At 42.2% G+C, this 27,149-nt stretch overlaps 1 protein-coding gene across 1 annotated transcript in view; it reads left to right on the forward strand.

Annotated features, from left to right (window-relative positions):
• Positions 1-25,780, forward strand: part of LOC134210864 (potential E3 ubiquitin-protein ligase ariadne-2-like) — a 37,354-nt gene extending 11,574 nt beyond the window's left edge. Inside the window, exons 2-5 of the mRNA XM_062687239.1 lie at positions 16,148-16,875; positions 17,876-18,244; positions 18,312-18,578; positions 24,743-25,780. Of these exons, the coding sequence (XP_062543223.1) occupies positions 16,148-16,875; positions 17,876-18,244; positions 18,312-18,578; positions 24,743-24,889 (1,511 nt within the window). The 3' untranslated portion in view covers positions 24,890-25,780. The remainder of the gene's footprint in view (positions 1-16,147; positions 16,876-17,875; positions 18,245-18,311; positions 18,579-24,742) is intronic.
• Positions 25,781-27,149: the final 1,369 nt, after the last annotated feature.

Genomic DNA, 27,149 nt, shown 5'->3' on the forward strand with positions numbered 1-27,149 from the left:
CGCGCGTGGTGCTGCGGTGCGGTTATGCAGTCATAACGCAACTTTATGTATGTTTTCCTGCATTGTTGCTGAACCTGCGGTAGGCATAAATTCATCGCTTCGCAATATTTATATCCCTCTTGCGATTCAACTGTGCGGCTGGATATGTTTGTCAGGTGTAGTATATTCTGACGATAGTGCTGCTTACCTGTTGACAAGCAGATTTCATTCGGGGACTTATTATGGCTTTCAAACGCTTAACAACTAAAGTTTGGATCTATGCACAAATTTATTATATTTATAAAAAGTAAAATAGAAAGAAGTTTTATGGAAGTCGGCTCAATGGATTCCACAGGCCTGGTAGCTAGTCACTTTTTAGTCACTATTTCGAGTCTAATCACTAAAAAGTCAGTATTTGCATCCAAAAGTCACTAAAGTCACTATTTTTCGGAAGTCACTGTTTTTGCATTGGCTGTTGTGAAAAAGTTCAAAATAGAAATCATTTGTACCTAGGTATTATGATCAACCAAATCAAATGTGTTAACGGGCTTGGTGGTCATGGTATGGCTACCACTTCTGCCTCTTACTCAAAAGGTCGTGGGTTCAATCCCATGCCCTTTCTATTTCTATCTTCTACGTTACATCTTGACTAGTTCTGGCGGTCTGAGCGACAAAGCTTGTTTCTGGCGTCCAATTTAGATATACCACCTTTCCATTACTACCACATTAGCAACAACCCGTTAATCAAGTCGAACCTATGCCATGAAAACCCCTAGATTTCAATAAAATTCCGCATGAACTCGTTACGAGTCCCATGCTCCATCCATTGGTTCCCTGTGCAATTACGATTGGTCTGGTCAATCACGGAACTACAAAGTGCACGGTCATCTTACCCATGATCAATCAAATCAAATGTGGATCTGGTAGCAATATATTAAATTAGGGAAATATGCACCCAAAAAGTTCCAAATATGTTGTGGAAATCGTGAGGTTATTTCCGATTCATGTAAACTATGATCTTTTTTTCACGAATTTTGTTATAATGCGAAATACGAACCTCAAGTAAAGAGTACAGAAGCAATAAGGGCGTCGAGGTTAAATGATTGTTAAATCCGTTTATGATTGTTCAATATGCCTTGCGACCCTTCGAGATAAGTGTCGAAAAAAAAATTGTGGTAGTGATTATATTTATTAACAATTGAGAAAAGATACCCAAAAAACTAGTGTGGAGGTGAATGAATTGGTCGGAGTTTTTAAATCTAAAACAAAACCAAAAAACTAATTAGATTTGAAAGATTTTTCAACTCGAGATTTTTTGGCCACATATTTTTAATTAACTTTAATACTAAAGTCACTAAATGTCACGGTAAAAACTTCATTTTTTTTCCTGTTCGGGTGTGCCACTGCGACCAGTTATTAGATCTATTGTAGCGTTACCCGTATCCTCAGTGCATGTCGAATTACTCCATTACTATTGATAAGCAATGCAGTATCGGTTTTGATACAGTTGTTGTTTTGTTTTCTCAAGAGCACCATGACAAGGTCCCGCTATTTAGATCCTTCACAGAGTGCAATCCCATTGAAGGCGCGCCCCTTATCAATAGGAAATCAATCCTGCCTTGAGAAAACAGAACAGTAATACTGTTTTGGCCATGCATCGGAGCCCTAGCCACATCCTTGTCTTGCTTCTAGAATATCACCAGTAAAACTCTTAAAACCCGGGATTTAGCTCTGTCTACAAGACCATTTCAAGCAAGAGAATTTGTTAAGTAATAAGAACTTCCGTGTGTTCCTCTCACTACCATTGTTCACCAGTTCACGAAGAGTTAGTACTTCTAGTAAAAACTTCATTTAAATTTGTTATTAAACCATAGTTCAATAACAGGTAAAATGATCATACCAATTATTTATAAACTTTGTGAGTGAGGAATCTATAAGATAAATTTATATAATTCTTTAGCTGTAACTTCGAGCTCATACTAAACAACAAATGTTGTTGTAATCATCCACATAATTTTGTGATACTCATGAGAGTGTCGCAGACGCTGGCCTCCTGCTTTCATCCTCTCCCTTCTTACGATGAAGATGGGCGTGGCCAGTAGCAGTAATCATCATGCTTTTGTTGTTTTTGCCTTTTCTTGATTTCTGATAGCATTCTACATAAGGATTTCAAAAATAACACACTAGTTTGCAATCTTCGAATTATACCGTAACAATGCTAATGCAACTTGTAGTTCTATACCGGGTTCAAAACAACATACAAAAGTCACTATTTGGTTACTTTTCCTGCAATTGAAAAGTCACTATTTGGTCACTTTTTTGTCATCGTTGGTCACTAAAGTCACTATTTTAAACGGCATTCATCGCTACCAGCCCTGATTCCAGAATGTTTATGAACTTATCTTTTCCATGAACCAATTTTGAACAACAAAATTATTGTTTATTCAAACTAAGACGTTTAGTGCCTAAAAGATTTCTCCATTCCTGCAAACATGTGAGATCAACAAAACAAATTTCTTTCGTAGGGCGAAGTGCATTTTTTTTTAAATTTTTTTATTTCTTTATTAAAGAGGCTTGCAGCCCAAGGCTGGCGAAGTGCATTAGTTTTGCCCAAAAAGATTTGATTTCCTTCCTATATTTTGAAATGCATTCTAAAACATTAAAACTATTGTATCTTGGGAACTTACATATATCGTATAGTTCATTTACATTCTTTATTGCAAATGTTTCTTTTCAATTTAAAAAAAATGACGTTGACAAATGTAGCAAGCACTTAGAATTAGCTGATGTTAAATAATTATGAAAAAATCACATTTCCCCTTACACATGACCTACCTTGAACTATTTTTTTCTGCCGACTTTAATTCATCCATGGTGTCTGACTCGATTTCGGTGGATTTATCATTATCCAATTCTCTGTCTGAGCAACCGTTATGCTTGTGTTTGTCCTTCTTATAGCGAAGAGGGTTAGTGGCCCATGGTAAATGGGTGTTTATTATGTTCGTCTTAATATTGCTAGGAATAGTGCTCAAAAAGAACGTATAGAATTTCTTATAAACGGATGATAATATGTAATGCTGTATGATACTTTTTTCAACATGGAATTCTTGCCTACCATAAACATTGAAATGACGTAATATATACAATTTACATTTGTAATATTCGTAAGTACTCTTGATGCATTCTGGAGATGGATTCAGGCAAATTCTAATGGTGGTAAGGTCTGTTCAAATATTACGTAACGCGAAAAACGTTGTTTTTGGGACCCCCCCACGTAACAATCTGTAACAATTTTCAGAACTACCCCGACCCAAGATTTTTGGTAGGATTTAAAACATGTTACAATAAATTATTATGCGTTGTATATTTTATGCTATTGTAATAATTTTAATAATATTTTTTTTATAATTTATAGTATTGTGCCAGTCGTGGTTATAGCACTAGTTGTCACAATAGTACATTATACACTAAATTGCACATCATATCACCACAAAATATATTCTGATCAGTGAACCATATTCACATGACACGATTACACCTTTAGTCTCCTCCACAACAAACAAAACATAATTGTAAAAATTGATTTTGCCTTATTTTTGGGGTCCTTTGCACCAGTTGTCACACTACTGGTCCCATTATGGCCAATCCCATAAAAAACAATGGGATTTGCCATAATAGGAACCAAAATTAAGAATTGTGCCACAACTGGTACATGCGTTCCTATTTATGGATTAAACATTTTTGGGCACTACTACGAATTTGATTGCGTTTTTTACATTTCTCGGGTACTTATTCAAAAGGACGTATGTGATTTTTCAAACAAAGATCCAAACATCAAGTTGTCCAATCTGATAGCACTCCCACGCAAACCATAACCACAGACAGGTAGAGAAAGCCTTCGGCCACCTGTTGGTGGGGTTGGTTTGCGTGGGAGTGTCATCAGATTGGACAAATCAACCTTTGAATCTTTGTTTACAAAATCACATACGTCCTTTTGAATAAGTATCCGAGATTCGTTCTAAGGAGCAAGAAAGGAAACCTTCCGTTTAACATATCAATACCAACCACATGCCTTTTATGTATTTATTTAAAAGTAGTTGTTCTTAAGTATGGTGACGACTGGTACACCCACTCTAGATAATAAATATGATTATTGAGCGGGATTGGGTATATACTGATGGTGAGGACATTGCAAAGACCTTGGTTGATCCGGTGGATATATCACAAACAAACAGGCATAACACATTGAACATTCGCTTATCAAATGCATCGTCGTACAAACACTAACGACATCTGTTGTATTCACTAAGTTGGGCAACATACAAATGAAGAGTGGGACTAAACTGAATAATACACATTCGTCTCGTGGACTAGTAAGAACATTCGTAAAGTATCAAACGATTAAATACTTTTGTCAATCAACTACCTTACTTTTACTGTGTATACAATGGTTTCAACAGCACTGGTGTATACTCATTATGCAAAACATTTTCATATTCTAGTTACGTCCAATTTGAATTCACTCGTAAGAAATATATATTTGATTTTAAAGAGAAATAAACGATGTTGAATGTCGACCATCGTATGTAGGTACTCATCATCGTTTACCTTGTCATGTTGACGTTATGTCACGAAAGAAACCTTCCAAGTGCAGCTGTGCTTGCCTTTAAACATAACAGAAATAACGATTTGCATTGTGTATGGTGAACTGGATTGACGCAACCTTCATCGACAAAGAGAAATTAAATAGTGGTTGTTTCTAGCATGTCGTTTGTGTAGGACACTGTTGATAATAGATTGGGCTCGCATGGTAGGTAGAAGCAGGAGCTAGAGTACACACTTAGCTTTTACCCGAATGTGGAGCCCTTAACAGTTCTAATACCTGTACAATGGATTGTTTGTTTCAAAGGTCAAGAAAACTAAGGACGCTTATATCCTTTTTGAACGAATCTAGTATGAGTATGGCTCAATCTTACCCTAAAGATTAATTGTCATGCTGATGATGGCACATGTGGGTTGATTTATATACCTGCATTCTAATCGGAATGCTTGATTTTTAGGGTTAATAAAAACTATCAAAAGTTGTTTTTTGGAGTAGTCGGTTTCGGTACAAGTTTGTTGTACGAAAAGGCAAAAAAACTAATCTAGACCAACATTTGAAAAGGGCGGTTTTCAATGTTGGTCTAGTAATGATCTATACTCTTTGGAAGCCGGAGGATTATGATGGACAGTTTTCAAAAAGTCTCCCATTTATCTCGCATAATACTGCATATTAATACTTCTGATTGGTCCAATGATAGAAAGTTCTTCGGAGTATGTAAATCTATTCACCTTTACATCAATCGTTAAAACGATTTAAATATATAAGAAATCGAAATCTTATGCGAGTACTGGTATCCAACATCATGGTTTTGCGAGATGACGATTACAGAAACATTTTCAGTTTAGTTTATAGTTCTATACTTACTGAGTAAATACAGCCAAAATTTCTGAATGAATTTAAAAAAAAAAACTTGCAAGCATTTGAGAATTTCTTTTTTACATACCGTCAACTGGGGGGAAGATGATCATTGAGGTGAAGATGATCATTTGATGTGTCAGTCAAAAGTGCCAAATTTTTTTATGAAACGGTAGTCAACAATATTCTTCGTTCAAGTAATGTTACCGCTAGGTAGAAATCCGAGGTTTTCGATTATAATCATGAAAATGTATTTTGTGGAAGAAAGAGAGAGATAGTCATAAATGACGCTGTTTGCGTTTCAAATATTGACTTCTTAGACTTCTTTACGTAGTAAATTCAACATTCATACAAATAACCTAGTGTTTTTTGACTACTAGGTCATAATGGTTTTAGTAGTGCTTGATCAACTTCACCCCAAACCAGATTATTAAAAAAATGTGTTATAATTTAATTTATTTTAATAAATGCGAACGCATTTCAGAAAACTAAAGTTGTTGATTATTGCAACGTATAGCAGTACATGTTTTGAAAATATTTGTTTCGATTTAAAATGTAAACACACATTGTTATTGCATGTTTTGTCTTAAAAATGATCATCTTCCCCCCAGTTGACGGTACTTATCAAAAAAATTGTTGAGAGCTCTTTATCCTTTTTGATTAATTTAGTTAACAAAAGTTTTCAATTGACATACTTCCTAGATAAACAGAAATACGCCAAAGTTGTTCCAATTTTGAGCCGGACAAAAATCCAGCTGAGGCTTCTAGTTATCGCCCAATCAGTTTGCTTTCTTCAATAAGCAAACTGTTTGAAAAGATTATTTTAAATAGAATGATGATTCATATCAATGACAATTCTATTTTTGCTGATAAGCAATTTGGTTTTCGCCATGGGCATTCAACCACTCATCAGTTAGGGGTGATCGGGGCAATATTGGCCACCTTAGGAAATCGATCCGAAAGGTGCTCAAACAAAAGCTCAAAAAATCATTTTTCAAATGTAGTTGACTAATACTAGGGAGTGTTTACCTTTCATAATATGGATTTCGTAATATGGATGAATAAGATATTCCTACAATAGTTTAAAGTACTCCATACAAAATGAGATTAATAAGCCGCACAACAGCGGACCGAACCGATTTGCCACACTTCCCCGTTTGCACAGCCACATTTCAATTGGTCAATGAGCATGTTTTCTGTTCCGATCGCAGGTATTGTAATTTATTCGTAATGAACCTAACATAGATGATAATATTCTTGTATTTGGCAACTGAAATTTGAACTTGTTCGCATATTAAGGCGTAATATGTTGTTCTGTGCAGGTATGACCGTATTGCCCCATAGATAGTGGTTTTGGAAAAAAATGATAAATTCAGATTTGTATCAGTACAAACATGTGTGCACAATATTCAATCCTTTGATTGTGATGCATTTTTACCTGTATTTTAATCAGTTTTGTGTCAAAACCCTATTTATAAACTTCAATTCTTATAAAATTTCTGCCTATTCAGTGAAAATCTTCATTTTCAAGGGTATTTTCATGTTTGAATTGAATTTTATTGCAATTTTCACGTTGAGGCATGTGTGGAGCATCCTCTTAAAGATCATATAACTTTGACATGATAAAACTTGTCAATAAGCTCAAATTGAGGGTGGCTCATATTGCCCCTTTTTATTTATTTATCATCAGACTAAGGCCGGAGTGGCCTGTGCTGCACATAAAAGACATCTCCATTCAGCTCGGTCCATGGCTGCACTTCGCCAACCACGCAGTCTGCGGAGGGTCCGCAAGTCGTCCTCCACCTGATCGATCCATCTTGCCCGCTGTGCACCTCGCCTTCTTGTTCCCGTCGGATTGTTGTCGAGAACCATTTTCACCGGATTACTGTCCAACATTCTGGCTACGTGCCCGGCCCACCTCAGTCTTCCGATTTTCGCAGTGTGAACGATGGATGGTTCTCCCAACAGCTGATGCAACTCGTGGTTCATTCGCCTCCTCCACTTACCGTCCGCCATCTGCACCCCACCATAGATGATACGCAACACTTTCCTTTCGAAAACTCCCAGTGCGCGTTGGTCCTCCACGAGCATCGTCCAGGTCTCGTGTCCGTAGAGAACTACCGGTCTTATAAGCGTTTTGTAGATAGTCAGTTTGGTACGGCGGCGAACTCTATTCGATCGAAGCGTCTTGCGGAGTCCAAAGTACGTACGATTTCCAGCCACTATGCGTCTCCGAATTTCTCTGCTGGTATCGTTATCGGCGGTCACCAGTGAGCCCAAGTACACGAATTCTTCAACCACCTCGATTTCGTCACCACCGATAGAAACTCGTGGTGGGTGGCTTCCATTGACCTCTCTTGAGCCTCTTCCTATCATGTACTTCGTCTTCGACGTGTTGATGACTAGTCCAATCCGTTTAGCTTCGCTTTTCAGTCTGATGTAGGCTTCCTCCATCCTCTCAAAGTTACGTGCCATGATATCAATGTCGTCGGCGAAACCAAATAACTGGACGGATTTCGTGAAAATCGTACCACTCGTGTCAATCCCTGCCCTTCGTATTACTCCCTCCAAAGCGATGTTGAATAGCAGACACGAAAGACCATCACCTTGCCGTAACCCTCTACGGGTTTCGAAGGGACTCGAGAATGCCCCTGAAACTCGAACTACGCACATCAACTGATCCATCGTCGCCTTGATCAACCGTATCAGTTTATCCGGAAATCCGTTTTCGTGCATTAGCTGCCATAGCTGGTCCCGATCGATTGTATCATATGCGGCTTTGAAGTCGATAAATAGATGATGTGTGGGCACGTTGTATTCGCGGCATTTCTGCAATACCTGACGTATGGCGAACACCTGATCTGTGGTAGAGCGTTCACCCATAAATCCCGCCTGGTACTGCCCCACGAACTCTCTTGCAATTGGTGTTAGTCGGCGGCATAAAATTTGGGAGAGTACCTTGTAGGCGGCGTTCAGCAATGTGATTGCGCGGTAGTTGCTACAATCCAGCTTATCGCCCTTTTGTAGATGGGACACACGACACCTTCCATCCACTCCTGCGGCAGAACCTCATCCTCCCAAACCTTGGTAATCACCCAGTACAGCGCTCTAGCCAGTGCTTCACCATCGTGTTTAAACAGCTCTCCTGGTAGTTGGTCAACTCCAGGGGCTTTGTTGTCTTTCAGCCGGCTGATCTCCCCCTGGATTTCCTGAAGCTTTGGAGCCGGAAGTCGTATGTCCTGCGCGCGTGCTCCCAGGTTCATTACCATACCGTCTGCCACATCGCCAATCAGGTGCTCTTCGTAGTGCTGACGCCACCTCACGCTCGTTCGTAAAAAGGTTCCCGTTTTGTCCTTACACATATCGGGCTGTGGCACGTGTCCCTTACGTGAACGGTTTAACTTCTTATAGAGCTTTCGTGCGTTATTAGAGCCGTACAGTTACTCCGTCTCTTCACGGTCTGGATTTTCCTGCTGCCGCCTTTTCCTGCAAAAAATCGAGTTTTGTCTGTTCCGCGTCCGTTTGTATCTTACCTCGTTCGTCCTTGTGCGGTGTTGCCGCAATCTCGCCCATGCTGCATTCTTCAGTCTTCCACTAACCGCTCACATTCGCCGTCATACCAGTCGTTTCTCTGATCCGGAGCCACCGTTCCTAGTGCAGCGGTGGCGGTGGTTCCAATGGCGGATCGATTATCTCTCCAGCCATCTTCAAGAGATGCTGCGCCTATCTGCTCTTCCGTTGGGAGTGCCACTTCCACCTGCTGCGCGTAGTCTTGGGCTAGTCTACCGTCTTGTAGCCGCCCAATGTTAAGCCGCGGCGGACGACTCCGACGCGTGTTGATCACCGTCGAGACTTTTGAGCGCAGACATACTGCGACGAGGTAGTGGTCGGATTCAATATTCCCACTGCGGTAAGTGCGTACGTTCGTGATGTCGGAAAAGAATTTACCGTCGATTAAAACGTGGTCGATTTGGTTTTCCGTTACTTGATTAGGTGATTTCCATGTGGCCTTGTGGATATTCTTGCGGGGGAAGAAAGTGCTTCGGACTACAATTCCGCGGGAGGCTGCAAAGTTTATGCATCGTTGGCCGTTGTCGTTCGATACGGTATGCAGACTATCCGGTCCGATGACCGGTCTATACATTTCCTCCCTTCCTACCTGAGCGTTCATGTCACCGATGACGATTTTGACGTCCCGCAGTGCGCATCCATCGTATGTCTGCTCCAGCTGCGTATAGAACGCTTCTTTCTCGTCGTCGGATCTCCCTTCGTGTGGGCAGTGCACGTTGATGATGCTATAGTTGAAGAAACGGCCTTTTATCCTCAGCTTGCACATCCTTGCGTTGATTGGCTGCCACCCAATCACGCGTTGGCGCATCTTTCCCAGCACTATGAAGCCGGTTCCCAGCTCGTTGGTGGTACCACAGCTTTGGTAGAAGGTAGCCGCTCGATGCCCGCTTTTCCACACTTTCTGTCCTGTCCAGCAGATTTCCTGCAGCGCTACGACATCGAAGTTGCGGGGATGTAATTTATCGTAGATTATCCTGTCGCAACCTGCGAAGCCTAGCGACTTGCAGTTCCATGTTCCAAGCTTCCAATCGTGATCCTTTATTCGTCGCCTAGGTCGTTGCCGATTGTATCGAGTCGTATTATCTTCTATGTTGCCCCTACTGCCCCTATTAACAGTTACAAATTTAATTCAGCTCAACAAAATTTCCTATTTTATACACAAATCGTTGCAATCTTCTATTGCAACGATTACCTCCTTGTACTCTTAGTATAGATTAGGTTAAGTTTAAAACATTGTAGTTCCTACATGGTTCAATTCAACCAGAGGAAAAATCCTAACTGCCAGGGGCAATTGAAATTTATTAATAATAACTAAAAATGTATCATAGCAAATAAGGATGACAGTGTTAAGAAACACGGAACCCCTAGTCTAAGAGATGAATGCATGTGTTAGATAATTAGCAAATAAAATTAGTTTAAAAAACACAGTGCGAACCCGACAGCTTTGGGGTTGGAACTAGTGCGAAACAAGTTCCAATCTGAGCGAATAAAAAAACGTTTTGACAGCACTTAGGTTGAAACTTTTAAACGAATTCGACATTAATTTGAAAAATGAATTGAAACTCGGCTATTTGCCTGGTGTTGGGAACTTGTGCTCATCAGCTAAGCTGTGGAGGATGACGGAAGTCCTACGTAGCTTAGTAGGGAAAGCACCTGTCTAGCATACTGTGGTGGGAGGTTCAATCCCCCCAAAGGAAGTGGTTATCCTCCAATACATTTTTCGAACTAAATCTTCCACATGTTGTGCAATTGTTCAGATAGATTTTTCAAACATAGTAATTGAGTTTGAGATTTTTATTAAAGGTAACATGGGACAAATATGCGTAGAACGGTAGTACAGATAAATAATAATATATCAAAGATTTTATTTTATTTAATCTTTATTAAAAAATATCAAAGTTTCAGAAAAACTGCAGATTTTACCAGTTTATTAGATTTTTTTTCTATCTCTTCATGTAAAACGAGTTTACAAACTTCAACGGGATTGTTATGCGACCAGGGACAGTGTTCATGAATATAAAGTTTCGATAACGTATGTAATCGTCATCTCCTTATCAGTGAGAGTCGTCTGCGCATCGCACCAACTTACCGGTAGGCAAACATTATTTATAAAAAATAATAACGGTCCAAATTCAATAACACGTTAACAGTGCTTTGTGGAAAATTTTGAGACCTTTCATGTCTAGAGATCTTTACTTACAAAATATAAATGCAGAACTTATTGTCTCTTATTGAACCATAGATCGTACAGATTGAACACTTAACACTTAACATCATTAGAAAGCGGCAAACCACTGCGAGGCAGCGCAAGCGCTGCTACAACAGTCGGTACACGAAAATAAGACTGATGTTGTCTTGCTGTCCGACCCGTACCGCATCCCTGCTAAACATAGCAGTTGGGTTGCGGATAAGTCCGAAATAGTGACCATCTGGACTTGCGGGAGGTACCCCATCCAGGAGATAGTGTCATCTCCTGATGATGAGGGTTTTGTTATAGCAAAGGTAAACGGAGTTTACTTTTGTAGCTGCTACTGTCCTCCTAGATGGAGCATAGAGCAGTATACTAGGGTGTTAGATAATCTTGTAGCGAGACTAACTGGTCTTAAACCATTTGTTGTAGCAGGTGACTTCAACGCGTGGGCAGTGGATTGCTCCTCTCGGTTCACCAACGCTAGAGGTCATATCCTGCTAGAGTCTCCAGCGGTACTGAACGTAGTCCTGCTGAACGAGGGCCAAGCGTTAACGTTCCGAGGACCGAATGGCGAGTCATGCATCTATGTGGCCTTCTGCAGCGCGGGATGGACGGTGGAGCCTGAATGGAGGGTTCACAAAGGGTATACTGCTGATGACCATCAGGAAATACGTTTTATGGTCAACTATACCCCCAACAGAACCACAAGGCAGGTCAGTAAAACTGATCTAAGATGGCGTACCTCGCAGTTCGAACCAGAACTGCTGGAAGAATCACTACGGTGGGAAAATGTCCTAACACGAGTATGTGACGTGTAAATGCCAAAGAGGACTATGCCAACCGGCAACCACAAACCGGTGCACTGGTGGACAAGCACAAGTTGATAGCTGATCTTCGCTGAACCTGTCTTAGAGCTAAAAGAAGGTTGCGACGTGCTAGAACCGAAGCGGACAGGCTAGAAAGACGCCGGGTTTTCCAAACAGCGAGCAGAGCTGTGAACTACGAAATCAAATGTAGTAAGAAAGCCTGCTTTGAAGTGCTGTGTAGGATGGCCAATAATACTCCATGGGGGTTTGTTACCGAAGCATGACTCATCGGACTGGCCCGCCACACCGTACGAGTCAGTGAACGTGGAACCGCTAGTGACTAACGATGATCTTATCGCCGTTGCAAAAAAAAAACTTAAGCTAAAAATAAGGTACCAGAGCCGGATTGTATTCCTAACCTGGTCCATAAGCACGCGATTCTTGCCGCTCCAGATATGTTCAGAAGCTGCCTGAAACGTTACTGGATGAAGGAAACTTCCCAGATCGTTGGAAACGGCAGAAGTTGGTGCTATTGCCTAAGTCTGAGAAATCCCCGGGAGAGCATTCTGTATACAGACCAATTTGCAGACCAAGCAACCAGTATGGGTTCCGTAATGGCCGTTCTACCATCGAAGCAATTCGGTCTGTAACGGAAACGGCTTAGATAGCGCGTGGTTTGAATAGGAGAGGTATTAGGTACTGTGCATTGAATACACTAGAATGCATTTAATAACGCTAGCTGGGCAGCTTATAGGGACCCTCCTTAGCCGTGCGGTAAGATGCGCGGCTTCAAAGCAAGACTATGCTGAGGGTGGCTTGGTTCGATTCCCGGTGCCGATCTAGGCAATTGGTAGGCGAATGCAGAAATGGTAACCTGGCTTAGAAACCTCGCAGTTAATAACTGTGGAAGTGCTTAATGAACACTAAGCTGCGAGGCGGCTCTGTCCCAGTGTGGGGATGTAATGGCAATACGAAGGAGAAGAAGCTGGGCAGCTATAGCTGATTCCCTGTGCAAGATTCTGAAAAGCTATTTTCAGAACAGGATATTGTTAGTTGACACCGACGCTGGTCAGCAGTCGATTGAAGTGTCAGCAGGTGTTCCACAGGGATCGATCCTCTGACCGGTTATGTGGGATATCATGTATGACGGAGTATTACGCTTAAATCTCCCGGCTGGTGTGAAAATAGAAGGCTTTGTGGATGATATAATGCCAGAGGTCACAGGCGACACTCTGGACGAAGTTGAATTGAAAGCTTCGTACGCGATTAGCAGAGTCGATGAATGGCTCAACTGAAGGAGGCTGGCGTTAGCACGTAGGGACCTGCACAGCACAGTTAACTTCGTCAGGTCATCAAAACATCTGGGCGTGATGATGATCGTCGATGAGCTCAATTTCACGAGCCTCATCGATTATGTATGCCAAAGGGCTTCATTGGCAATAACATCTTTATCGCGAATGATGTCCAACGGATTGGAGGTGCAAAGTAAGGTGCGTAGGCTTATAGCGGGTGTAGCATTGCATCTACGGGTTGCAAGCGCAGACTCGGTGCAAGTGTGACGTGTCAAGAGAGCAGCTTCGTTGCTCAAAAGGAAAAGAGCATGGGACACTGCAGTCGTAGGAGTCGTAGGACTCACAGACTGATTCCGGAGATATCGAATTGGATTAGTAGTAAGCATGATCAGGTCAACTTCCACCTATCACAGGTGTTGTCTGAACATGGCTGCTTTAAAACGTTCCTGTGTAGGTTCAGGTTCGGGGATTCTGCGTAGTGCCCGGAATGTCTAGGTGAGGTAGAATCGGCAGAGCATGAGATGTTTGCATGCCCGCCATTCGATGTTGAACGCAATGCCATGATGCTTGTCAGCGGCAGGTGGCGTCTTGAACAAAACCAGCAGCTGCCGTAGAGAGTACTGTGATGCAGTGAATACCATGCTCAGCCCGACAACAAAAACGTCGCAGGTGGGCTGCGGGGACCTTCGTATGTAGATATAGAGGTCATTGCGTTAACGCGTGGTGTTTGTTGTCGGGGTGCTTGTCTCCTACGCACATTTATGATACAAAAGGATTATAGGTTACTATCATAGCTTGCGATCGACGGATGGTCAAGCAAGGTTACCACCCTTGAAGTCGATGTTGTGTTATAACGTCGAGTGCGTTCTCAAAAGTCCTCCATGATGTATTGCTAAATTGCGGGTCGGGGATATGGACTGGCGAAAGGGTTTTGGTTTTAGTTGGTCGGGTGAGTCCATCCCCACACTACCCGAGTTAACCTCCTCAGGTGTCTGTTTGCAGATTTCCGTTTACCCTTGCTCAAAAAAAAAAAATCATTAGAAAGCGGGCAAGGCGGGCCTACCTTGTATAGTAGGCATTTGGTTTATCCTTTTATTACTTTATTTACTTGATTTTTGATATTTGATAAAAGTTCATCACGGAAATCGGGTCTAACTGTGTATACTCGCAATTGATTAAATTTTAACGACTTTATAGACACGCATGGTCATATGCAGACATCTTTGCTAACCGATGAGATATTGACTTGGCTATTACCCTATCACGCTAACTAGTTAAATATTCGACGTTATGACATTCCGGAAAGAAATGAAAATATCTCTCACTTATCATCGCTATAACTTCAGTATCCATCTCCAGTATGCCTTTAAAAAATATAGTTTTACGGCAATTGTACGATAATAAAGCGTTCTATCTCGTTGGTAGGGGGTAGGGCTGTTTCTTCGAGTATCAGGTTGTCCTCGTGGCTTATTACAATTGTCCGAGATTTATGCCTTTATTTTTTTTTTTTTTTTTTCTATTTCGTTTATTTGATAGGCTCAGATGTCGTATAAAACAACTCAACAGAGCCATAATCTTTTTAATGTGATAATATTAGATAAACATTTTATAATGGTTTTTCCTAGGGAGTGTAAAGGACGGGGTTTTGACCCGATGTAAGGGTTTTTTCTTCCGCTGCGTCATCCACTGCTCCTCCGATTCTCTATTGCCCGGCGTCTGAAGCATTTCACACGTCGAGTGGTCCGTATTGTGACCGTCACTTTCACTCGTACGTTTTCTTTCAGATTTCTCAGTATTTGGATTTGACACATCCATTACTAACTCAGTCTCCTTTTCCAATTCATATCCCGTATAGACTGAAGGATCCTCTTCCACCACTACCGAAGCGTTTGCTGGTTTGCTTTTTCTGCTGCTTTGCGAAGTCCTGCCGTTGTTTCTTTTGTTGTTCCTGGTTTGCAGAGAAAACATTTATTCTTGTTTCCTTCATAAAATATGTTCCCCTTCCGATTCATGAAATGTAGCGATGAAGGGATTTCCTTCTTCACATTCATATACACGCCACGTACACCAGTGTACGCGTCGAGGCAAAGTTCAGCGGGAAATTTTTCGCGAACAACATTTTTCACTTCGGCATACTTTCCCAGTACTACAGCTAGTTCATGGTCAGTAACCTCAGGGTAGGTCGTGCACCCGCACATATTGAATGTAGTCCCCCGCATGAGACATGCATACAGCGGCGTCTTTTCCATCCGCATAATGGAAAGTTAGATCCTCCGAGTTGGAAGTCAATGCATGCAGCATTGCTTCCTCCGTTTTAAACTTGATGAACACGGCTTTCTCTTGCGATATTCTATAAACAGCCTCAATTTGGCCGTAATCAGTCTCCAACATCTTCACAAAATGAACAATTTCGCTCATGTTTGGCTTTTCACTGCCAATCGGGAAAGTAAACTCTATTGTGTTTTTAACCTCACACATCGTAACGACAAAAGCGATCGAATTGATGGCAAAGACAATGTACTGAAAAACAACAGACAGCTACCGCGTGGTTCGTACCGAACAAACAACTTGTTACTCTGTCGAGAGCTAAAAGCAGACTGTTTTATGCCTTTATTAATCGTACGGTAATTTGCCAAATGTTGAACGGCTAATTTCTTCGCCTATTGTTAAACGCATGTGCATTTCTTATGGAAGTTCAACAATTGGCGACAGATTTAGCCATTCAACATTTGGTGGTTTCCCCTATATCAATTAAGAACGAATTCTGAAAGCTCTCTAATGCAATGAGTTGCGTATAAGAATTTGTACAACCACATTGATTGACACATTTTTTTTTTCTCTTCTCTCGTAGGCCTAGAGGATTGTGACATCGAACAGATTGACCCTAAACGGTCCGATCCGGAGTATTTCGTGTACGACTGTCTGAACGTCGAAGAGGTGGAAAAGCTGCTTAACGAATCGGTAGAACGACTGAGCAATCAACTTCATATCACACCGTCTTTGGCCAAGGTGCTCCTTCACGAAACCAAATGGAACACAGCCGAGGTTGTGGAAAAGTATCGAAACAACGCATCTAACCTTCTAGTTAGCGCCCGTATTAAAGCTGCCCCGGCGGTTATGGCAATAACTTCGCCCGCGACTGTTGTTCCTCTGTTAGCTGCTGGCAGTAGCGGTTCAGGCGCAGTACTTATGCCAGTTTGTGGCATGATTCCAGCGAGTGCTCCCATCCCCGGTACCAGTACGAAAGCATCCCTCCAAACCATTGCGCCATGTGCATATCGAACTCACCTTTGTCCGGTATGCGTCACCGTCCAATCGATGGATAAATTTCACAGTCTTTCTTGCCAGCATTCGTTCTGTCGTGATTGTTGGGCAATGCACTTCGAGATTCAAATCAGCCAGGGAATATCCACGCAGATTGGCTGCATGGAACAACGATGCGACGTTCGTGTGCCGGAGGATTTGGTGTTAAATCTGTTGAACAGGCCTATTTTGCGAGATAAGTACCAGCAGTTTGCCTTTGCCGATTACGTGAAATCCCATCCAGAGTTACGATTTTGTCCTGGTCCAAATTGTCAGGTAAGAGAACAAGCAAAATAAGTGGTTTAGGATTGTCTCATATAGGAAGTAAGTGATAGTAATGGACTCCGTGCTATAATAGACGCTCTGAACAAAACCCCAATTTAAACGCTGAAATCGACGATTTCCTGTAAACTTCCATCTGATGAAGGACCAGCAGGACAGAAGTTCTGCAAACAATTGTTATGGACTAGGATGCAGGAATTTAGATAAATTAATGTGTAAATCTAAATATGCTAAGGGTCCATAACTAGCACATAAGGGGAAGGGTGGGGGGTTGGTCCATAATAAATACGTATATATTTTTTTAATTGACATTGCGTATTATATATACGGGGGTGGCCATAATAGGCTTACTACCCGAACAAAGCTTAAGAGCAAATCGATATTTTTTTTTGATGTTGTGGAATCGCTGATTATGATTAGATCATACAATTTATGTCAGATCATACAATTTAGAAATCTACAACAAATCTCAAAATGTGTAATCAATCATGATGATTCATATTTGAAAACAAATTATGATTTCAATTTGATGGCAAAATCAAAATATGTTTTCTAATGCTCTCATTATGTTTCCAGACTTTGCTCGGGTAGCTACAACATTTTAGAATGCTTGCTTTAAGTCGTTAAAGAATCCATTACTAACATAATATGTTTGAACATTTCACCAAATAAAACGATGTCATGATAGCCATGTTTTGATTTTTGATGAAAACCACGGTATTAGACGATGCGCGGAATTAGGGCCGGTCACGGTACTAATATTTGGAATCGTTGATAGGTCAATGTTATTTTACTTTAAGCCACATTGCATCCTCAGTCAGGACTTAATATAGTGAAACAACACGCTCTCCCATATAATATAAGACTTTTAATATTTGCCGTTGTCAAATCTTTTCCAATATCCCGTGTTGAACTTAATGTAACGTTAAAAAACACATAAATAAAGCCCTAAAAAAATTTCCAATATTTTACCAACAAGGATTTTTTTTTCTAGATAATCATTCGCAGTGCGGACATCAGTCCAAAGAAAGCTACCTGTAAGGTTTGTACGTCTGCCTTCTGTTTTCGCTGTGGGACGGACTATCACGCGCCAACAGATTGTCATATAATCCGGAAATGGCTTACCAAATGTGCCGACGATAGTGAAACGGCCAATTATATTAGTGCCCATACGAAGGACTGTCCCAAGTGTCACATTTGCATCGAAAAGAACGGCGGTTGCAATCACATGCAGTGCTTTAACTGTAAGCATGACTTCTGTTGGATGTGCCTTGGTGATTGGAAGGCACATGGATCGGAATATTACGAATGTTCTCGCTACAAAGAGAATCCAAATATTGCACATGAATCCGTACATGCTCAGGTAGGTCATAAACAACGTTTTGAAGAAAAACAAATTAATTTCAAATTATTTATATTTTACATTTCAGGCTCGTGAAGCACTCAAAAAGTACCTCCATTACTACGAACGGTGGGAAAACCACTCGAAATCACTTCAACTAGAAGAGCAAACATTGGATCGAATGAAGACCCGTATTAACGAAAAAGTAATGAAAGGCCTCGGGACCTGGATTGACTGGCAATATCTGTTTGATGCGGCCGCTCTGTTGGCCAAATGCCGATACACACTGCAGTATACCTATCCATACGCTTATTTCATGGAGGGGTCGCGGAAAGATCTTTTCGAATATCAACAGGTAAGCAAACTGTTAAGTCCCTTCGGATCGCCATGATGATGGTCGTTTCCAGAATTTATCGCAACAGATCATATTTTTTTCGGGGGATATTCTTTTTTTTTCGATGGTGAAGCAATACAAATGTGTGAATATAATCATCGCACTTTGTTTTGGTGATCGAAACAGTTTGGAAAGCCTCTGAATAAATATGAAAAGTTTAACTTGAAAACAAATAATTGAGGTTACGTCCGTCGGTTAGCCGTTAGCCGTCAGTTACACTTAAATGAGTAACATGGCAGTTACTCATAATATATGTTGTTCCAGGAGAGCCCCGTTTTGTGTGAACGGAACACAAAATTGTGTTAATCATTTTAAGCGTGTAAATTCCGCATGAACTTTTGGCAAGTGCAGAGGTATATTCGGCCTGCAGTGGGCGAGTGATTGCATTATCATTTCCTCCCCCTTCCTTACATATTGATTTGCACTCAGGTGTGGCAGGCGCCAATGAGACCTAACAAATTTGATGAGTGCTAGTCCAAGCAAACTCCTGTTGGTTCTCTGTGCAAGAACTGCAGATCATAATGGAGTACTAATTACGGGCGATCAATCAGGCTCAAGCTCTATAGAGTTTATGACAATTCTTCAGCAAAAATACTGGAAATTTTTACCTACCGCAGACAATCTGAATGCCAAAGGGGATAAGGCTCTGTGAGCCTTGTCTCATTCGCCGGTTGACTTAAATCCTATAATAGCGTTTATTCAAAGAAGGCCCCCTAGCGTAGTAGGCTACACGTTCGCCTTATAAGCGAATGGTCATGGGTTCGATTCTCAGCCCCTCCACCAAACCCTCCTTTTCATGCATCAAATTTTACTCCTCTTGTGGGTAGTCCCATTCTCCCGCAAAAGAGTGTATTTCTGCCCAAAAGAGCATACTTTCAGCTGGAGCTGGAGGCACTTCTCCAACGTACTTCGATTAATGGCAACCGAACAAAGCAACGATCACTGGATTCACTACATGGACAAATGAACACAATGGACTCACGATGATATAGACTGGCAACGACAACGATAACGAATAATGGACATTATTTATTTATTCAGACTAAGGCCGAAGTGGCCTGTGCGGTATATAAGTCTTTTCCATTCGGCTCGGTCCTTGGCTACACGTCGCCAACCACGCAGTCTACGGAGGGTCCGCAAGTCATCTTCCACCTGATCGATCCACCTTGCCCGCTGTGCACCTCGCCTTCTTGTGCCCGTCGGATCGTTGTCGAGAACCATTTTCACCGGATTACTGTCCGACATTCTGGCTACGTGCCCGGCCCACCGCAGTCGTCCGATTTTCGCGGTGTGAACGATGGATGGTTCTCCCAGCAGCTCATGCAACTCGTGGTTCATTCGCCTCCTCCACGAACCGTCCGCCATCTGCACCCCACCATAGATAGTACGCAGCACTTTCCTTTCGAAAACTCCCAGTGCGCGTTGGTCCTCCACGAGCATCGTCTAGGTCTCGTGTCCGTATAGGACTACCGGTCCAATGAGCGTTTTGTAGATTGTCAGTTTGGTACGGCGGCGAACTCTATTCGATCAAGCGTCTTGCGGAGTCCAAAGTACGTACGCGATTTCCTGCCACTATGCGTCTCCGAATTTCTCTGCTGGTATCGTTATCGGCAGTCACCAGTGAGCCCAAGTACACAAATTCGTATTACCCCTTCCAAAGCGATGTTGAATAGCAGACACGAAAGACCATCACCTTGTCGTAACCCTCTGCGGGTTTCGAAGGTACTCGAGAATGCCCCTGAAACTCGAACTACGCACATCTCCTGATCCATCGTCGCTTTGATCAACCGTGTCAGTTTATCCGGAAATCCGTGTTCGTGCATTAGCTGCCATAGCTGGTCCCGATCGATTGTATCATATACGGCTTTGAAGCCGATAAATAGGCATTACTGTCGTACTTGGCGAATGGCGAACATCTAGTCCGTGGTGGAGCGTTCGCCCTTAAAACCCGCCTGGTACTGCCCCACGAACTCCCTTCCAATTGGTCCTAGGCGACGGCATAAAATTTGGGAGAGTACCTTGTAGGCGGCGTTCAGCAGTGTGATTACGCGGTAGTTGCTACAATCCAGGTTATCGCCCTTTTTGTAGATGGGACACACAACACCTTCCATCCAATCCTGCGGCAAAACTTCCTCCTCCCAAATCTTGGTTATGATCCACCGTGTTTAAATAGCTCTCCTGGTAGTTGGTCAACCCCAGGGGCTTTGTTGTTCTTCAGCCGGCCAATCTCCTCCTGAATTTCCTGGAGATCCGGAGCCGGTAAAATTATGTCCTGCGCGCGTTCTCCCAGGTCCATCACCATACCGTCATCTTCGTCTGCCACATCGCCATTCAGGTGCTCTTCGTAGTGCTGCCGCCACCTTTGGATCACCTCACGCTCGTTCGTAAGAAGGTTCCCGTTTATGTCCTTACACATATCAGGCTGTGGCACGTGGCCCTTACGTGAATGGTTCAATTTCTCATAGAACTTTCGTGTGTTATTAGCGCGGTACAGTTGCTCCGTCTCTTCACGGTCTCGATCTTCCTGCTGGCGCTTTTTCCTCCGGAAAATCGAGTTTTGTCTGTTCCGCGCCTGTTTATATCGTGCCTCGTTCGCCCTCGTGCGGTGTTGCAGCAATCTCGCCCATGCTGCATTCTTCTCTTCTACTAACTGCTCACATTCGCCGTCATACCGTCATCATAGTCGTTTCACTGATTCGATTAGAACGTGGTCGATTTGGTTTTCCGTTTCTTGGTTAGGTGATCTCCATGTGGCCTTGTAGATATTTTTGCGGGGAAAGAAGGTGCTTCGGACTACCATTCCGCTGGAGGCTGCGAAATTTATCCATCGTTGGCCGTTTTCATTCGATACGGTGTGCAGACTATCCGGGTCGATAACCAGTCTATACATTTCCCCCCTTCCTACCTGTGCGTTCATGTCACCGATGACGATTTTGACGTCCCGCAGTGGGCATCCATCGTATGTCTGTTCCAGCTGTGCGTAGAACGCTTCTTTCTCGTCGTCGGGTCTCCCTTCGTGTGGGCAGTGCACGTTGATGATGCTATAGTTGAAGAAACGGCCTTTAATCCTCAGCTTGCACATCCTTGCGTTGATTGGCTGCCACCCAATCACGCGTTGGCGCATCTTACCCAGCACTATGAAGCCGGTTCCCAGCTCGTTGGTGGTGCCACAGCTTTGGTAGAAGGTAGCCGCTCGATGCCCGCTTTTCCACACTTTCTGTCCTGTCCAGCAAATCTCCTGCAGCGCCACGACGTCGAAGTTGCGGGGATGTTATTCATCGTAGATCATCCTGTCGCAACCTGCGAAACCTAGCGACTTGCAGTTCCATGTTCCAAGCTTCCAATGTGATCCTTTATTTGTAGTTATCGAGTCGCATTATCTCTTATATTGTTCGTAATGATTGGTTTTCCAGGCGGCTTATTGGGCCTGCGCAAACTTCCTGTCTCGTCGGAGGACCGTCGTGTCAGAGCTGTTTAGCGTCCCACCTAACACCAGGACTTTTGGGCTTGAGCGCTTTGAGTGGCACACGGTCGCTTTGGTGGGGCCTACTTGCAGATACATGCAGCTTTTTATAGGAATTTAACAGGGCCCACTGTCAAACCCCACCACATCCTAGGCAAGCCCCACAACTCGCAGATGGCCTGGAGAGGGATCGTCAAGCCCTTGGTCATAGTCCCTGCTGCCCACCAATAATGGACATCTAAAAATAGATTCTGTTTGGATTCTGTACAGCAGAGTACCACAGTATATCACGGCACAGTAGCGGTTAAGAACACAGAGTGCCTACCAAATAAATGTACGAATAAAAAATGAAATAGCGTCTATTCCGGATGTATTAGTTTTGGTAGTTCAGGAACTTTTTTTCCAAGAACCACAGTCTCTTGGATGCTATGAACATCTCTGCCAATGCATGAGTATATATCTTGTGTGGCAAGTAGGTACTGTAACAATGGATACAATATGCCCAGGAAGTCGAGAATGTTTCTCACCCTAAAATAAGGCTCACCCTACAGGCAAAACTGAAAGTATGCTCTTTTGTGAAGAAGTATGCTCTTTTGCGGGAGAATAGGACTACCCACAAAAGGAGTAAAATTTGATGCATAAAATGCATAAGTTTTAAACATTTTTCCTGTTTTTATGCATAAAAGTTAATCATTTGTCGATGTGTTCCAGCTCTTAGTCGATGTGTTCTGCACAATGCGATCATCTCGTCGACAATTTGATGTCGCAATTCACCTGACAGTATTCTTGTGACGACACAGGGCTGTGAATCCGCGATCAGCATCACTCACAGCGCGATAGACTTTGTGGAGGTTTTGGCTCTCCACGAAGTATCTTCGCAACTGCTGAATCTGGTAACACATAGTGCTTGTATATCGGTGACCTTTTTGCTCCTCAGGTATATGGTAGGATGACACTCTGGGTGGATGATTTTGGATGGCGCGTGCGGTGATCGGTGAACGCCACTCGTCCTGCTTGTATCTTGGTTTATCTTACCACCCAAAAATTGTCTGTAAACAGAAGCATATCGTGCATTCATCGCCTTCACCTTGTTGCCGGCTCTTCAAAATACCGTTGACTCAATTCAAGAACTATTCCTGCAGTGTTTCCTTGATCATCTCCCTTCAGTTGCAGGAGAATTAGGACCTTGTATGTGTATAATATTACCGATGGAAAAAAAGTGGCCAGGGCCAGGAGGCATATGATGTAGAGCAATGTGCTCCACATCTCCATAGCGTGCTGCATTAGCTTGATTACATTACCGGATATCTTATACAACTACAATGCGCAATACTTTAAGGAGGTACGAATCTGAGTCGTACACCTTCTTATAGTCGATATACTGCCGTGAATCGCATATCTGTCCCATCTTTGCTGGGTTTCCTATGCATATGGGACAAATATGCGATTCACGGCAGTATACGTCATACTCAAGTTCTTTTGTTTGTGGGAGGCCTGCCCAACAACAATTGCATCAATGATGACCTGATCCGTGCAGCCTCATGTGTTACGTCTACAACCATTCTGTTCCTCAGTCATCAGGATGCAAACGTTGCAATGACCCAGCTCCTCCATCGTGTTCCGATTTTTCAGCAGACGATAATTTATAACCCTAGTGATGAATTCTGGTAACGGGCCAGAGTTGAAGCATTTCGCCGTGAGTTTTTTTTATACCTACCAGAAATTATGCACATAATCGAGTCCTTAAGCAGACTAATTCCTATGGCCTGCGTATGTCTTAACCGTCCAAGACATGATAAATGATAAATGAATAACAAATTTTGTTATGATTGCAAAATTTGTTCATTATTTGTTGTTCTACTCCTGTTTACAAGAACATATAAATAACAGATTTTGCTATCATATGAAATGTGTTATCCCATGTATATTCCAATTATTTTATGTTATTAGTTATAACAAAACTTGATATCAAAGCAAAATTTGTTATTAATTAGACCACTTAAAGGTCACGTTTGCGGAAAAGCCATCAGAATCCGAGTACCAACCTCCACCGCGGTTAGCTCTCTTTTTTGCAAATTGAATATCTTTCGGATGCTTGATTTGCCCAATCTCCACATGTGCTTTACTGTTGTATATCCACAGTCAAGCGAGTGCACATTGTTTATTAAACGAGAGGGGGCATGGAGTGCGGGTTATCACGCCTATCTAGAGAGTAGGAGGTTGAGGGTTCGAGTCCCTCCAAGACACGTGGATTCTTTTTCGCAAATTTCATATCAATTTGTCCATTTCGAAACATATGCTGTGCATATGCACAGCCAAGATATGTTATTAGTGTCAATACGGATAAGCATTTCCATTTCCAGCGTCCACAAATTACGTAACGCTTAGAGGGGGGAGGGGGGTTGGCAAAAGTGTGACGGTCCATACAAAATTTTCAGACGTTTCATACAAAAAGTGTGACATAGGGGGAGGGGGGTTGAAAATGCCCAATTTTTGCGTTACGTAATTAATGGATCTTCCCTTGAGTATCATGAAAATAAATGTTTTATCATAGAATTTTTAAATTGAAATACAACTTATATAATTAAATTTCACAAAAAAAAACAGAATAAAAATAGCTTATTCTATACGGCTTGCAACAATTTCGCTCTATCTAACGCAGGCCCAACTTGAAGCGGAAATCGAAAACCTCTCGTGGAAAGTGGAAAGAGCAGAAACTACCGATCGAGGCGACCTTGAAAACCAAATGGACGTTGCGGAGAAGCGAAGAACCACCCTGCTGAAGGATTTCTTCCCAACCGAAGCGTGAGCCGCCGAGGCCGCTGGTTTGCTGATCGATACAGATCCTTCAGAATCGCCTAGAGGTAAATGAACGAAAACTGAGATATTACAATTATTCCTCCATAGCTCCCACCTTGTTGTCCCCTGTCGTATTAGTAAGGGTTATGTACCGCATCCTTACGATGCGTGAGAAATATTGTAGAATAAAAATGTGAAACTTTCCTTTTCATTTCGATGATTGCGTATCTTTTGATTTAAACTATTTTCGGTTGATTTTTTTTTTTTCGAAATTTTGTCAATTATGACAAATTGTATTTAAATTCAGGGTTTGATTCAATTTAGTAAAACAACACATTTTAAAATGGAGAGCGTAATAGAAATTAGAAATGAAATGTTTATCATCGATATTAGTTCTCAAATTTAATATTCCTATGATTGCACCAAATGATCTTGAGGCATAATAATTATTGTACAATATGACACAATAACGATAACGAATTTTGATTCCGATGCTGTGTGTTATTGTTAAGATAAAAGAAGAAAAAGACGTTTTTATTTAGCAATTTCAAAAGCTCAATTTTTGAAGTTGAACAGCTTTCAATTTCCTAGATATAATGGACGTTTGAGTTTTTATCTTTTAAGATCGCGAAGAAGTAGACCTTCAAAGTCAGCATAGCTGTTGCGGACCTTGGTTCGAAACAAAGCAACAACATAACATAAATCTGACAGACTTATAAATACTTTGAAAATGAAATGCATATTTAATGAGATGATTTTCGATACTACTCTCGAAACAGCGTGAAAGTAAATTTGAACTATTTATACTACGAACTATGATTGTATATGGTAGGAAAGTAAAGAGTACTTTAATCAGGATTATAGTATAAATGATAACTATTACGAAAATTGATTCTAGGCACATGGATAGCTCTTATTTTTTTTTCTCTAAAAACTACCGAAATCCTTCCGTGTTTAATGCAAGGAAAAAAACTTCTATTGTAACCTATCGTAATAAGTTATTTTTGTTTATGTTAAACGGTCTACCGGGAAAATTTCAAAATTTGAACCGGAAAAACCGGGAGTTTGAAAACAGAGTTGAAATTGAGTGGCCCCCCTGTTATATTATCCCATGGCCACAGAGAAACATACGTCTAACTTAGAACAAAATGCAATCAAAATCATCATCACGGAAACATTATCGCCCAATGATAAAAGCACTGTGTGTGTCCAAGCGACAACCAGATGGCAGTAGTGGGCGCAACCGTCAAACACAAGCAAATTCTATGGAAGCGCCATCGGTGGCCGATTGACCACCTACAAAAAATTTAATCAACCGCGTAAATAGTGATTATTCATTCATTCATTTATTTAGTCTACATCTAAACAGATAACACTGAATCAACAATTTGACGCCACAATACACGGTTCGAGGCCGCATCTCTCCATCCTCGGATACGCCCCACGCTCGCCAAATCGTTTTGCACCTGGTCTGCCCATCTCGCTCGCTGCGCTCCACGCCGTCTCGTACCTGCCGGATCGGAAGCGAACACCATCTTTGCAGGGTTGCTGTCCGACATTCTTGCAACATGTTCTGCCCATCGTACCCATCTGGCTTTAGCTACCTTCTGGATACTGGGATCGCCGTAGAGCTGGGCGAGCTCGTGGTTCATTCTTCGCCGCCACACACCGTCTTCTTGCACACCGCCAAAGATGGTCGGACCCGTCTCTCGAATACTCCGAGTGCTTGCAAGGCAAGTCCTCCTCGAGCATTGTCCATGTTTCATGTCCGTAGCGTCTTGTACATGACACATTTGATGCGGTGGGGTATCTTTTTTGACCGCAGTTTCTTCTGGAGCCCGTATTAGGCCCGACTTCCACAGATAATGCGCCTTTGTATTTCACGACTAACATTGTTATCAGCCGTTAGCAAGGATCCGAGGTAGACGAATTCCTCGACCACCTCGAAGGTATCCCCGTCTATCGTAACACTGCTTTCCAGGCGGGCCCTGTCGCACTCGGTTCCGCCCACAAGCATGTACTTCAACGAAGCCGGCTTGATAACTTCCCACGAACTCATTCACTAATAGTGACAGACGACGGAAGATGATCTGGGATATCACTTTGTAGGCGGCATTAAGGATGGTGATCGCTCGAAAGTTCTCACACTCCAGCTTGTCACCTTTCTTGTAGATGGGGCATATAACCCCTTCCTTCCATTACTCCGGTAGCTGTTCAGTTTTCCAGATTCTGACTATCAATTTGTGCAGGCAAGTGACTAGCTTTTCCGG

This window comes from Armigeres subalbatus, chromosome 2 (genome assembly GCF_024139115.2).
Source record: "Armigeres subalbatus isolate Guangzhou_Male chromosome 2, GZ_Asu_2, whole genome shotgun sequence".
Taxonomy (NCBI): Eukaryota; Metazoa; Arthropoda; class Insecta; order Diptera; family Culicidae; genus Armigeres; species Armigeres subalbatus.